Source organism: Tursiops truncatus, chromosome 6, assembly GCF_011762595.2.
Source record: "Tursiops truncatus isolate mTurTru1 chromosome 6, mTurTru1.mat.Y, whole genome shotgun sequence".
Lineage (NCBI taxonomy): Eukaryota > Metazoa > Chordata > Mammalia > Artiodactyla > Delphinidae > Tursiops > Tursiops truncatus.
In genome coordinates, this window is record NC_047039.1 from 72,489,343 (window position 1) to 72,505,308 (window position 15,966).

The 15,966-nt window shown below is 38.6% G+C and overlaps 1 protein-coding gene across 6 annotated transcripts in view; it reads right to left on the minus strand.

The window, feature by feature from the left end:
* Positions 1-15,966, minus strand: part of PRUNE2 (prune homolog 2 with BCH domain) — a 375,414-nt gene that overhangs the window by 179,428 nt on the left and 180,020 nt on the right. For all 6 annotated transcript variants that reach the window (XM_073806228.1, XM_033858188.2, XM_073806229.1 and 3 more), the window contains one exon: positions 15,859-15,953. In XM_073806228.1, the coding sequence (XP_073662329.1) occupies positions 15,859-15,953 (95 nt within the window). The remainder of the gene's footprint in view (positions 1-15,858; positions 15,954-15,966) is intronic.

The following is a 15,966-nucleotide window of genomic DNA, read 5'->3' on the forward strand; positions in this document are numbered from 1 at the left end:
TTATTAGACCGACCTCAAATTATCTCAATTGAATGGGCCACCTGTTCCCGCTGGGACGGATACTATCTTGTTACAAAATATGTAGCTTGAGATGCACAAACATATTTTTCAAACTAAACTATACCATGTGCAAATATGAACATGCCCAGTTTCCTATTGCTTAAGAGTTTTGAATAAACATTTCGAACGTGATAATCCTGTCTTTTTACACTTTATAATTTCCTATTTCTATGAATTCTTGAAAATTCAAAGCAAATCTTTATAAACTTACAGTCCATAAAAACCTTCTCTACTACTGGAGACCTTTAAGCCTGCTGGAAGAATACAGAAGCCCTGGAGCCCCAGTCCCATCCTAAGAGGCAGATTTACCAGTTGAATCAGTCAAAAAGCAAGAACTTCATTTCATGATTGTCCTCTCCCAGTGATTCATTGGTAACTTGACTCTTCCAATGGGCCTAAGAACATCTGATAGGATGGCCTTCATCTGAATAAAATCTAAGACAACTGAAACCACAAAAAAGTTACAAATACTTGAGAAACTAGATAACAAAGATTCCTGTTAGGAGGTTCTGGTGGATTTTAAGTGATCACAGATTATCTCCAGCTCCTCCCATTTGGAGGTGGAGTCTCTTTCCTCACTCTCTCTGGGCTGGCCCCATGACATGACTTGTTTTGACCAGTAACACGTGGCATGACTTTGTGGGGCTTGCAAGCACCCAAAGTTCTTGCTTCCACCATCTTGGAAGGCTTCTGCTCTAGAGTGAAGAAGCCTGGGATGAAAGGCCATATAGAGAGAGAGGCTCAGCCACTTAGCTATTCATTCCAACCCTCCCAGCTGAGGCCCCACCCATGTGAGTGAGGCAACCCTAGATCAACCAGTCCAGCAGGGCCATCAGCTGACTGTAGTCACAGGAGTAAGCTCAGACAAGACCAGTAGAATCATACGAATTACTACATTGTTGTTCTTTGAAGCCACTTAGTTTTGGGGAAACATGGACTTTCTTATCTGTCATACCAGAATTATGTCCATGGCCAGTTAATTCAGTAAGAGAATTCCAGAAAAATATAGACTAGGTAACCATTGATGGTAACGGTTAGCTTATTCTTCTGTGACCCAACATAGAACAATTAGGAAAGAATGAGGACTTTGGAATCCGCTGTCCCTGGGTTGGAATGCTTACTCTGTAGTTTATTTCCCGTTTCTGAGTCTCAGTTTAATCATCTGTAAAACAGATATAATAACTGCCTATGTACATCATAAGGAAGGCATCAGGATTTTAAAAGATAACTAATATAAAGCACCTAACATAGTGCTAGAAACTTGGTGAATGCCAATTTCCTTCCTCAGTATCCGTGTATATGTGTCCAGAAGTTGGAAACTGAATCAAATGGCTCTAAGCCAATGGTACTCAAAATGTGTCTGGACCAGCAACATCAGCATCCCAAGGAACTTATTAAACATACGTATTCTCAGACCCCAACCAGAGCTATTGATTCAGAAACTCTGGTGTCCTGTATTGCCCCATTAAAGCCAACTAAAATTACCAATCATTCATGAGCTTGTACTATAGTATCTAGCCTATATTTCAGCATATAGTAGCTACTCAGTAAAAATGTTTGATGACAAATGACTGTTAATGGGTGATTAAGTGGATGGATGAGATGAGTGCATGCTTTCAAACCCTCCTCTTCAACCCTGGTGTCCTAAGGACAGATTAGCCAGTCTGACGTGCTATAGGCTGACCTGGTGATGTCAACAACTGTAATATAGGTTGGGAGCCTCATTGGTTGGGCTCCATGGGAAGGTAGGTACAAGATGACTGTTTGATTTGGGTTAAAAAGAAAGCACTCTTAAAGACCAAAACAATGAAGAGTCAACAACAGGTGTGCTTGGCATGGGCATTCCAAAGACACTGAAAATTAGATTTCATAACGGCATCATGAAAAGAATGCTAGTCTAAAATGCTGGAAGGCAAAACATAGCCACAAATACTTCATGCCATGAACTACCATTTCTAGAAGAGTCTGCTACAGTTAATTTACAAGTTGGAAGTAATAATGGACTTATTTCAGGGGTATTCATGGAGGTTCAATGAGAAAATAAAAATAAAATGCATGGTACATAGTAAACACTCAACGAATGTTGGATACCATTACATTTATGTTTAAAATTTGAATTATTCGAGGTATTGGCTAGCGTCATGCTATGAATACAAAGAGCATTAAATTATTCTTTTGAAGGAATAAAAGAAGACGATAATAAATTACCAAATCCCAGTTCTAGCACCTTGTTCTGTTTTCCCCTTTCTACCACTAGGTGACACCACCAACCTACCATAACCCACTCTTCTCCCACAGATTCCACACAGCCAATCTTCACAATCACTGTTGATTAAGGAACAAGATGTCTATTCTGGAAAGAATCCTAAATTATTCTTTTGTTTGAGTCTTCTTATTTATCTAAATTGCCACTGGCTATTTGGTATAAATTTATTATTTCCTCAGTGTGTACTAAAAAAGAGTTTTTGTTACTTAAGGAACCAATTCAGCATTTACCTACACGGATGGGAAAGAAGCACTCTAATACCATCCCACTTCACAGTTTCTCTTATGTACATGTTTCTTCTGTCACAAGAAAAAGGAAAAATTTTCCTTTAGTTTCACAGCCTACTTTTCTATGGCAAGTTGATACAATGTAGTAATTTACCATTAAAATATTGCCTATGATTCACAGGAGTGTTACAGACAAACTAATTTAAACCAAGGTCAGGTCTCCAAATCAGCAAAGTAACTCTGAAAGCGGGTGAGAGAGAAAATAAACAAGAGAAGAGGTAAGCAACAGCTGCTATTAAAAGTAACACTGGGCAGCTAAAACCGGTCTGAGTATATTCCTAAAAATGTAATTAGCCAAATCCTTCCAGAAATTAAACCATCAAAATGACATTATAGTACACTTTAAAAATGTATTTACAGAGCGAAAGAGCACTCATCCTAGCATATCACTATGTCCTCAGGGTTTCCCTTCTCGTAAAGAAAGATGCAGAAGAGAATTAGATATTATGCTATTAAAAAGTTCAAATTATCACTGATATATTTTGTGAAATGCTATTTCTTAATTTCCTCAGCAGTGCTGAAGTTGAGAATGAATTAACTTAATAGGCTGGTTTCTTTGTCATTTTATTGGGTGGTTAAAATGACTAGAACCAAAGACTACCTATTAGCTTTCCAAATACCAACATTTATTAAAGGGTCATGATAAGAGAGGTACTGAATTCTACCATATCACAGAGCTCATTTTCTCAGGAAGGCAGGCATGGATATTCCATTTCCTGCACAAGGAAAGGGTCAATTTACTGCTCCTACTAAAGGATTTCAGTAAAACAGAATTGCCTGCTTATTACTTTTGAAGTCTAGAAATGTACCATTTTTATTTATATAAGTTGCAGCGATACATGAATTTATTCAAAATGCCTTCTGACAATATGCCCATTTCCCCACAGGGACTGTGAACTTAAGAGATAGGTCCCCAAATAAGGTGACAGAGGTACCAGAAATACCATATCTAAATGGAGAGCCTTAGACATTTCGGTGACATATAGAAAGACTTTTTATTGGCTTCTTAATTACAAATAATTAAGAAGTTACTGGAAGAAAGTGCAGTAATATCAAAGCAGGAGAAGTGGCAGTGAAGAATGGAATAGGGTTTCTGCAAAGGAGCAGGTGGACATATGGTAAAGGGAAAAGCTGTGTGAAACCTGCAAAGGAAAGGAAAGACAGGAAGTGATTTTAAAAAAAAAGATATGCAGAAAATGTGGTCCAAAGACTATTACCAGATCTCACTAGTACAGCCCATGACAGTGAAGTTCAGGAGGAAACTGGTGACAACCCAGGATGCATTGCTGACGAGAACAAGCTCTGTGTCTCTAGCAGAATAGAAGAGACCAGAGAGTGGAGAAGACAAGGCTTCCAGGGCAAGAGCCTGAGCCCCCAGCATGCGTGGTGACTGATGAATAGAGGCAGTGGTGACTGTGATGTCTTTGTCCAAGTAGGAAAGACCCTAAAGACTAATTATCCGATGCTCTTCAGTACTGTACACATGAACCATTATCTCTAGCTGCAGTGTGGCCCTACCCACTCTTAATCTAAGCCAAGATTATTAACTGTCTCAAATATACCATTGACCAAAGTGCATGAAACCAGATGAGTAAATTATCATAAATTAAGATTCTACTTTTCCTTGATTCATAGAAGAAAGTCTAGGACTTAATGACACAGTTGGATATGAGAAGCAATCCCCTTCTTTGGTAAAGTCTCCAAAGATGGTCACCTTCAATTCCTCCCCTCCCTATAGGCACATGCTCCTCCTCACATCAAGAATTGGGGTCTAAAGGTTGCCCACTCTCACCACTATTATTCAACATGGCTTTGGAAGTTTTAGCCACAGCAATCAGAGAAGAAAAAGAAATAAAAGGAATCCAAATCAGAAACGAAGAAGTAAAACTGTCACTGTTTGCAGATGACATGATACTATACATAGAGAATCCTAAAGGTGCTACCAGAAAACTACTAGAGCTAATCAGTGAATTTGGTAAAGTAGCAGGATACAAAATTAATGCACAGAAATCTCTTGCATTCCTATACACTAACAATGAAAAATCTGAAAGAGAAATTAAGGAAACACTCCCATTTACCACTGCAACAAAAAGAATAAAATACCTAGGAATAAACCTACCTAAGGAGACAAAAGACCTGTATGCAGAAAACTATAAGACATTGATGAAAGAAATCAAAGATGATACAAACAGATGGAGAGATATACCATGTTCTTGGATTGGAAGAATCAACATTGTGAAGATGACTATACTACCCAAAGCAATCTACAGATTTAACGCAATCCCTATCAAACTACCAAAGGCATTTTTCACAGAACTAGAACAAAAAATTTTGCAATTTGTATGGAAACACAAAAGACCCCGAATAGCCAAAGCAATCTTGAGAAAGAAAAACGGAGCTGGAGGAATCAGGCTCCCTGACTTCAGACTATAGTACAAAGCTACAGTAATCAAAACAGCATGGTATTGGCACAAAAACAGATATATGGCTCAATGGAACAGAACGGAGAGCCCAGAAAAAACCCCACACACCTACAGTTAATTAATCTTTGACAAAGAAGGCAAGAATGTACAACAGAGAATAGACAGTCTCCTCAGCAAGTGATGTCAGGAAAGTTGGACAGTGGCATGTATATCAAGGAAGTTAGAACACACCCTGCCACCATACACAAAAATAAACTCAAAATTGCTTAAAGACTTAAATATAAGACTTGACACCATAAAACTCTTAGAAGAGAACATAGGCAAAACATTCTCAGACCTAGATCATATCGATGTTTTCTTAGGTCAGTCTCCCAAGGCAGGAGAAATAAAAGCAAAAATAAACAAATGGGATCTAATTAAACTTAAAAGCTTTTCACAGCAAAGGAAACCATAAACAAAACAAAAAGACAACCCTCAGAATGGAAGAAAATACTTGCAACTGAAGCAACCGACAAGGATTGATTTCTAAAATATACAAACAGCTCACGCAGCTCAATATCAAAAAAACAAACGACGCAATAAAAATACGGGAAGATGATCTAAACAGACATTTCTCCAAAGAAGACATACAGATGACCAAAAAGCACATGAAAAGATGCTCAACATCATTAATTATTAGAGAAATGCAAATCAAAGCTACAATGAGGTACCACCTTACACCGGTCAGAATGTCCATCATTCTGTCTACAAATGACAAATTCTGGAGAGGGTGTGGAGAAAAGGGAACCCTCCTACAGTGTTGGTAGGAATGTAAGTTGGTGCAGACACTATGCAAAACAGTATGGAGGTTCCTCAGAAAACTAAAAATAGAGTTGCCATATAATCCTGCAATCCCATGTCTGGGCATATATTCAGAGAAAACTATAATTCGAAAAGATAACATGCACCCAATTTTCACTGCAGCACTATTTACAATAGCCAAGACATGGAAACAACCTAAATGCCCATCAACAGATGAATGGATAAAGAAGATGTGGTACATATATGCAATGGATACTACTCAGCCATAAAAAAGAATGACATGATGCCATTTGCAGCAACATGGATGGACCTAGAGATTATCATACTATGTGAGGTAAGTCAGAAAGAGAAAGACAAATACCATAGGCTATCACTTATATATGGAATCTAAAATATGACACAAATGAACTTATCTATGAAAGAGAAACAGACTCACAGACATAGAGAACAGACTTGAGGTTGCCAAGGAGGTGGGGGCACAGGGGAGGGATGGACTTGGAGTTTGGGGTTAGCAGATGCAAACTGGTATATATAGACTGGATAAACAACAAGGTCCTACTGTATAGCACAGAGAACTATATTCAAAATCCTATGATAAACCATAATGGAAAAGAATATGAAAAAGAATGTATATATGTAAAACTGAATCACTTTGCTGCACAGTAGAAATTAACACAACATTGTAAATCAACTATACTTCAGTAAAATAAATTTTAAAATACACACACAAAAAAGAATTGGGGTCTAATTTCCAGCGATGTGTTTGTGCTGACTTGTACAGGTTGGTAAGCAATGATTGTAAAATTTTCAGGAAATTTGCAAACCCACCATTAACAAATTAAACACAGCCATTTAAAAATTATATTAAATATTCTACATTAAATAAATTATATTAAAAACAAAAGTCATAAATTCTCAAAACGCATCACTTCCTAATTATTCTACTACATTATCTATGCTCTATTGCATCTGTCTGCTGGAGAAGCTATATAATGGTATGCTTCTGTGCATCTCTTCCCAATCTGTTTTTTTTTTCACAAATAAAATTGTAATATATTTAAAGTATACAACAAGATGATAAGCTTTTTTTCTTTTCTTTTTTTTTGTGACAATGCTTAAGATCTACTCTTAGCAAATTTCAATTATACAATACAGTGTTAGAACTATTCCTTACTGTGTTTTGATGATATCACATTGGTACCTTGAAACTGGCCATAGTAAGATATTTACACTATGAAAATTGGCAAACACTACAAATCAAAGGCTTGTTTAATTGATTTATTGGTTTTCTACAGCAGGTGTTGGCAAATTATGGCCCATAGGCCAAATTCAGCCCATTGTCTGTTTCTGTACAGCCAGTGAGCTAAACACTTTCTAATCGTTATTTAGTTCCACATAAAATCCTCACTTTTGCCTCTGGACCATAAAGCCTAAAATATTTACTATCTAGCTCTTTGCAGAAAAAAATTTGCCTGTCTCGACTTAAGAAAGTAATGGAGAAAGTTAATTATGTAGGCTAAACTTAAAAGTGGATTGTGTTTCTAGCCATTACGTTGTGAATAGCACAAAAATAAAAACAAAACTCTGAGGACATCTTCTTCCAGTATTTGAAAACTATTCTTTAAGTCAGCAGAGAAGCCATTCATGCTGTTGACAAACAGGTAAAGTTCAGACAAAAAATCTTTGTTGTTTCACTTTCTTGTTAAAAAAAAAAAATCAACCACGTTCTTGTTGAAACTATACTGGTTCATCAATTGCAGTGCAAGAGTTGCATTAAAATTAAGTAACTCATTCTGTAAGAATCGATTGTATAGAATTTACAATAAAGAGTATGTAATTTGTAAATTGTGGGCTATATATCCTGCACATCAGTAATATGTGTGTGTTGTTTTTTTTTAGAGAGCCCATTGTTAAACATTTACCAGCACACCACTGCTAATTCTATTTTATCATCGATCTGGGCTGGCCTTAGGGAGTTGCATGAACAATAAAATATGATGGAAGTGATATTCTGAGATATTTGAAGTTAGGTCACAATAATCGCAGATTCCATCTGAGTCTCTTCCAAAGCTCGCTCTTGTGGCTCTCTCGCCGAATCTGTCAGGCTGTGAGCAGTCCACACCCGGTGAGTCCCAAGTGAGCTCACAGGTGACTACCGTCTGACTGCAACTGCATGAGAAACTCTGAGCAAAAACTGCCCATCTGAACCCAAAAAAAGCCAAAGAACTATGAGAGATAATAACATCTTAGTTTAAGTCTCGAGGTTCTGGGGGTGGCCTGTGACACAGCAGTAGATAACTGGAACACCATTTTATTCTGAGGAGAAGGCACTGAGCAGGGAGCCAGTTGGACCCAACACCTCATGACCTCAGGAATCCTAGGTTGGGGTATCGCAGCTCTGTTTTGTTCCATGTCCTTGGTGCTAAGCAGACGCATGGGCACATTGCGGGGCGGGGATGTAACGAAAAGAGAGAGCGGTTATGGATGATACACACCGACATTTACATGTAAAGCTGAATCATACTGTCCACCAGAGATGCAGCATGTAAAATACCGTCAAATGGGACACGGACTCTACCCTGTTCACTCACCAGCAATCAACCCCATTTGGGCTTCCTGGAGTGGCAGGCACCTCCCTCCACAGCTTTCTTCCTTTCTGCCCCAGGCCCAGTAGCCATTTTTGAGGCTAACTTCCCCACAGCCTCTTGAGGAGGCCATGTCCTCATAGCACCTGATCTCATTATCGCATTCCCACTTCGCAGTTGCCCAGGGAAGTCAGTGGGGATTTCTGGGCCCTGAGGAGAGTTTATGCCTGGGGCAGGCTCTGTGTTTTCTATGCTCCTCCCTTTCCACTTCCTCCATGTAAATACACTTCTATAGCATTTCAGGGGAGAAGGAGAAGTGTCCAGGGCACCACCCCTTCGCAAAGAAAGCACAGTGCATAATGAGTAACTTTATGATCTCTAAATATTGAGTATTGAGGTATTTTGTACCATTGAGGGAAATAAATATAAAGAAGTATGGCTGGATAGGCCAAGTTTTGTGAATTATTTAAATCCATTTGAAACTGGTCAATAGGTAAAAAAAGCAAAAACATCAAGTTGCCTCCAACCTCAGTTTAGCTGTAACTCCAAAACAGGAATTCCATTATAAGGTATTTCTAGATAGGCCAGTTTTGCAGACTTCATCTGGTATCTTAAAATACTTTGGGTCATCTGCAGAAGGAGCGACCTACCTACAAATTGTAAGGATTCTAAATATTATACGCTTCAGCTGCCCAGCACATTTTTTCCCAGAGACAAAGTGCTATTGCAGCTGATATGATAAACCATTCGTTAAATAGGGAATTTCGATTCCCTCATTTTAATTACGTCTCATTACCAAGAACTGCTCATAGCTCAGAGTAGGAATGCAAGTCTACTTTTCTGATTTCAGGTTTCACTTTTTTATCCTGCCATTGTCCTCAAGAAGCTATGAATTATTAGCTCTAAATTAGTTTCAAATTATAATTCACACTTCAGAGGACTCACACACACTGACTGTTAAATTCACACAATGAAAGTCACCTAACCGTGTTTGTCGTTTGCTTTAAACCCCTTTGGACTCTTCAGCCAGGTATGAATTGAGAACTCCTAACACCTCAACTACTCAGAATTTCGTTATTAGGAATTACCATAGCGCTCAAAGTAATACTGTTTCCTTTCCATAAAAAATCTCTACCATTAAAATTTTTCACTGATTTGGGCTGCTATTTTGAACACACATTTGAAAAAGTTACATTACAACAAGGTAAACCAGAATACCCATGTCCTTGAATTCTAGAGGCAGGCAGAGAAAAAAAAGCAGAATTCCTTCCTTCCTACATGGTGTGTCCTATCCCTCACCTCATAATCTTTTTTCTTATTATTCTTATCTACTTGACTTATTTTTCCAAATCTCCTCCAAATGATGGGCTGATAATAACATTTACTATGAATACTTAGATGATGTTTACAGATCAAAAATTAAAATGATTTTTAAAAGAAGCAAAGATATGAACATAAACAAGAAGTGGCTTGGTACCAAGAGTAGGGAAAACAAGAGTTCCAACCAAGGATTGCTTAAGGATGTCTGTCGAGGCTGCCCAACACCTGGAGTTTGTGGCAATGATTGACAACTGATGACTTACTAGCAAACCCCCAAGTGTGCATCATATCCCAAGTAGTAAACACAGTGCTTGGGCAGAACAGATCCAGATTTTGGTCCCAGCTCTGTATTAGACAAATGATTTAACCTTTTTAGATTCTAATTTCCTCACCTCCAAGATGGAGATTGTGGCAGAGACTGGCTAATTATTCTTCAAACTGTTTCTTCTTCTTGGACATACAGTTAGACTGCATTTCTCAGCCTCCCTGCAGTCAGATGCAACCATGTGACTGGGCCAATGAAACATGAGCAGAAGTGACAGATGCTACGTTCTGAAAAGATCCATAAAGTCTCCCACCTTTGGCCCTCCAAGCTCTTCTCCATCTTGAGAGACAGGATGGATGGAGATGTCTCACGCAATCTTGGGAGCCACACGTTAAAGATGGTCTCTGAATCACCCCTGGTCACACAACCAGGAACACTAAATTGGATTTTGCTGCGCGAGCAAAAAATGCATAAGTTATGTGTCGAGTCTTTGAGATTTGGGGTTTACCTGTTACTGCTGTTAGAGTTACCTTAACTAATACAGGGGTACTCATAGCATCTCTACCTCATGGGGTTGCTGGGAAGATTAAAGAAGACAATGCTTGCAAGTTCTTACTCTACTGCCCGATACACAGTGAGCCTTGTCATCAAATGTTAACTCCGTCTTAGCAAGTAGGAGTTGGCAGCCCTGGACCCAAAAGGAAACAGAGGCAGTGGTTACACATATTTCCACTGGTTAGCCAAACAGCTCTGAAAAATACCTCCAGCATAAGCGTTAGGCATTTTGAAGAATATGCTAATCAAAAATAATATATACTTCCTCAAATATTACTGTGCATTTTACGACAAAATAAGGTAGGTAAATACTCTAGAGGTATTTTCATCCTGAACTCCAAAAAACTCCAAGCTCAGACAATGAAAAACCATGTTTCACGCTTAAATCTGGTAAACCAGGTTTCATATTGGTTCACTGAGTCTTAAATCACCTGTTACAATGGTTCAAAGACGCATCACTGCAGCCTGAGTAAAAATGTTCACTTTCGTTAGGGAGGAGTTTAACAGTGATCTTAGGAATTCATTCTGGTCCGTGCTCTGAATGCTAAGGGAAAAGGTTGGTAGGAGGGAAAAGGAGTTTTTCCCTCCTCAGTGTTCCAAGGGGCAGCTTGGCTGGTAATCGCTGTGCAGGGCATCCCATGTGTTCTATTCCAGGTTTCAAATAGCATAGTGTCTGGTCAGGAGGGGGCCCCAGAGAGAAAACAGGCTGGAGCTATTTCCTCAGACTCCAGCTCTGAATAAAGGAGACAAAATTTCAAGAGTTGGAAATCCCCACTTTTCCTCATTTGAAGGAAATTGATTTAAAATAAAAACATGTGGGAGTGACAGATGAAATGTACTTAACAGGCGATAGGTTCATTCATACAGTCTTATTATATGTGAAGTCCTAACCTCCAGCACCCCAGAATGTGACTTTATTTGGAAACAGAGTAATTGCAGATATAATAGTTAAGATAAGGTCATCAGGGTGGGCCTTAATCCAATACGACTAATGACCATATGAAAAGGAAAAATCTGGAGACATGCATAGGGGGAAGATAATGTGAAAACAAAGGCAGAGACCAAGGTGGTACTTCTATAAGCCATGGAATGCCAAAGATTGCCTGTAAACCACCAGAAGCTAGGAGAGAGGCATGGGACAGATTCTCTCTCAGCTTTCAGAAGGAACCTGTCCTGCCAATGTCAGATCTTGGACTTCCAGCCTCCAGACTGTGACACAATAAAGTTATGTTGTTTAAGCCACATAGTGTGTGGTGCTTCGTTATGGCAGCAAACTGACACAGTATATATGTGGCAATATTCATAACATGATTGGTCATAACAAAAGTGATCAAGTCAGCGCCTGGTTATTGTTCTTCCTGAAGAAAGATGCTAATGACTTACAGCCTCTTGGGAAATGCTTAAAGGAGATGTAATAATACTTGGTGTTGGCAAGGGAACTATTCATGTGGTATCGCCATGAGCAATCTCATTTGCTTCATTGGCACCTTATTGGAATTGAAAGATTTGTCCCTTTCCCTTAACATCTAGACATACTGCTTTGCTAGGAGTAAAGTAGGCCCAGGATGTATAATTGCTGCATTCTGCTGGAGCGAATGGAGCATAAAGGCAAAGTTTGTTCCAGTTAAGCACGTACTTTAATATCCATAAATTCTCTTCTTTATTTTCCCTAAGGCTTTACTATTTAAAGTTTTTTAACATAGATTTGGTTTTTGGCAACCTTCGTTTCTCTCTACTGGTTCCTCCACTAAAATGCAGAATTAGAAGAAAATCAAAACCACCTGTGTCTCTTTCCTGATAATCAAATTGGCAAACAATGAAAAGGGCACAAAGGATCAGGTACAACCATAATGAATGAAGTGGATTCCTATACATGGTGTGTGTGCCCCACAGGATGTGTGCTATATTCAGACTCAGAATGAACCGGAGGCCATGTGAAATGGGACTGCAGTATCTCTTCCATGGTCCTAGCTTCCAAGTCCTCTCTGCAAGAAGAACTAGCCCTCTGGCCACGCTTCTGATATGGCCATTTTTAATTTTTATTTTTGGCGGTATGCAGGCCTCTCACTGTTGCGGCCTCTCCTGTTGAGGAGCACAGGCTCCGGACGTGCAGGCTCAGTGCTCCACGGCATGTGGGATCCTCCCGGACCGGGACACGAACCCATGTCCCGCACATCGGCAGGCGGACTCTCAACCACTGCGCCACCAGGGAAGCCCCCTGATATGGCCATTTTTTTATCTACTGCTTTTCAAGGTCACACTCGTTCTGATCTCACATATTGAACAAAGCACTGAAACTCAGTATTATTGTAATTATTTACTTTCGACGGTAGATTTTCAATAACCCATATAACCTTAATTAGAACAACTATCATTTGTGAGATATACTACAATAAAAAGGAGAGACAAAAGGTTTAGTAGCTTTCTCTTTATAACGTAGAGGGCCAGAGTGAACCCATCTGTCAAAGGTAGTGGTTTCTACCACCCAAACCAGTGCTTCCCTCTGAAGGACATTCTATATATGTTGCAAGGAGACAAATTCCTCTTATTTTCTCAATATTTCCACCCAAGAAAGTTAACTGGGTCATCAGGCAAATAAAAGCCATGACACATACAACTGTGGAGTTGCAAAGGGCCATTGAAAATGTAAGGAATCCTCTTTCCCATTGCTCCGACATCACACAGAACTTCCAGCTGATTCCTTCCAGTGACAAGTAACCCATTCAAATTTGGGACTGCTGGATAAGCAGTTCTACTGATAAATATGTGGGCCATATTTTATCTAGCTGATCTCAGCCTTCAGCTACAGTTGAAACCGACTGGAAGGAAACAAAGTAAATTGGCCTGGATGCATAGTTAGACGGCTTTGCTTTCCTAGCTGACTTACTTAAATTTAACAGGAAATGAAAATCAGGTATCAAAGGAACAAATGGCAGACACCAACGTGTATCTGTATTAACCGAGTACCTACTATGTCCCCAGCACGGTGTCAGGAAATCAAAGGGAGACAGAAGCCAACAATACCATCTTTACCCCCAATTAACTTAAAATATTGTCTAACCATGATTAAATATTTGAAACAAGTTCAAAATTAATGGAAGATATAGTATATATTTAAGTCCTAAGTTGGTCAATTTTGCAAGTGGTAATAGAAAATGGATAATTTCTACAAGTCATCATGAAGTAGCTAGGTCTTGACCATGCTTTGAAGGACAAGTAAGATTTAGAAAGTCATAGGAACTAAGAAAATTTCTTTGAGAATATGTCTAGATTTAAAGGGCTATTAGACAGCTGTTCCAAAACACACAAAATAAGACGGGGAATTCTGTCATTATTTTTAAATGGGAATGGGAAAGGAATATTGAAATATAATCAAATATAGATAGAGATTGTGAAAATGCCACTGTATCACAGGATGATCTATGGAGAAAACCAAACTCTGCCCTTAACTTGGGGATTTTTCCAACTAAAAGATTAAATAGTGTACATTTTCTCTCTCAAAGAAGACATACAATGTTATTAAGGAGTTCCTTCTGCATTTCTCAGTTATCTTTAATATCCCTGTTATGTACAAGTGAAAAGCTCTCATTCAGCTGATTAGAGTTTAATCTGTGTACCCTTCTTTATATGTATAAATGTCCTTCTCCCTCCTCCCAGAAGATCATATAGCTCTTCCAGAGATGTACTTAGCCGCCTGATTAATTACTGGCCCTCTATGTAAATTACTGTCAAAATTAAGACGATCTTTTTATCACTTATTCAGCTTGATAAACATTTACAGTTTAACATATCTGACAGAGCCATTTGTATACTCCTATAATATAAATGAAGGTACATTAAAGCTACAGTAAATCTATAATAATAATAATAGCCTTAAAATAACTTGCTAACTACAGACAGTTCCCTAAGCAATTACAAGATGCTCTATGTTGATTTAGAAAGGAATTCCAAACAAGGCATTTAAAACCTAATAAGATGCCATTAAATGAAGGGAGACGGGAGGGGGGAAAGAGAAAGAAAACCCTAAGGCCTGAACTGGTAGAAATGATTCTCAAAGCCACTGACCCTTGCAAGATCCATGTCTTCCTTGGATTTCTAGACACAAAGCAGATTTGTAATTGAAGTGATGATCTCATTACTACATCCCAAATTGCATGTATTTCTTGTATTGAGTCACATCACCATCTAATCATATGGAGCATTTATCAATTCGAAAGTCCACAGAAACAGTTGAGTTTCTATATGCAATGAGAATATGGTCTGTAAACTATATCACCATCAAGTGTGAGTATCTTTAGCGACAACACTCTGCCTCTTGGTACTCATATGGATGTACAAGCCGAACTACAATATCAAAACACCTAGGAACAATTTTACAAAGAAATCACAGAAAAAGCCACCTGGTTTGCTCTTGGGTTTTCCGAGGCATGGATACCCGATGCGTGCCTGCTATGCCCTAGAAATATACACAGTGATACAGTCACCATTACCACCAGAAAAATAAAAAGAATAGCAACATACAGTTCTAAAATCTAAAAGACAAAATGCCTAGACAGCAATTTTTATCTCCATAAACTTGACTTGAGAGTTCAGTGCCTCAATTAAAGGTGGATCGCTTGATCAAGGCAACATAACAGTAAAAAATACTCAGAGTTCTGCACGGCATAAACGTGCCTCTGTAAAATATAATTCCCATTAGTTAGGTTAATTAAGATTAACGTGCAAGTCACTGAAAAGCCCCAAAGTAAACAAAAGACAATTGACCAAGGAAACATACAAAGTCAAGAGCTGCATTCACTTTGAATCATTCATTTAACAGATTGGAAGGAGGGTCTTATTAATACTTGACTTGTCACCATTGATTCTCAAAATGACATGGATCCAAATAGCTTACAAAAGCCAAAGGACAGCTTGGTTTCTTAGAACAGATCTATGGACAATGCAGGGTAGTGCACAGAAAAAGGAAGTGAATCTAATCACATGTATAATCATTGTTATTAAACAGGATATACATATACATACACATACATGTATACATATGTGATTATGTTTTAGGTTTTGTTTTACTGAGATGAATGAAGTGGCACTCACCTTGTTTGGCATTTTTCATTGGTTTAGCATAGTGTTTTCACCCAAAATAATAACCCGCATTCCTAGTCAAATATATCACAAAGAAGCAAATATATCACAGCAAAAGACTAACACTAACTTATGCAATAGACAGAATCGTATTCCATTTTCTCAGAATGCAATTGTGTGAAATCTGTCATTGCTGAAAAAGCTTTCCCACCCTTACCTCCAGGGTCATGTTCACGCTACTAATGGCCACTTTTATTTCTCCATCTGAAAGTTCCTTCAGATCCTTCAGCATTGTCTGTTCAATACTCAAACCTGTGGATTAGAG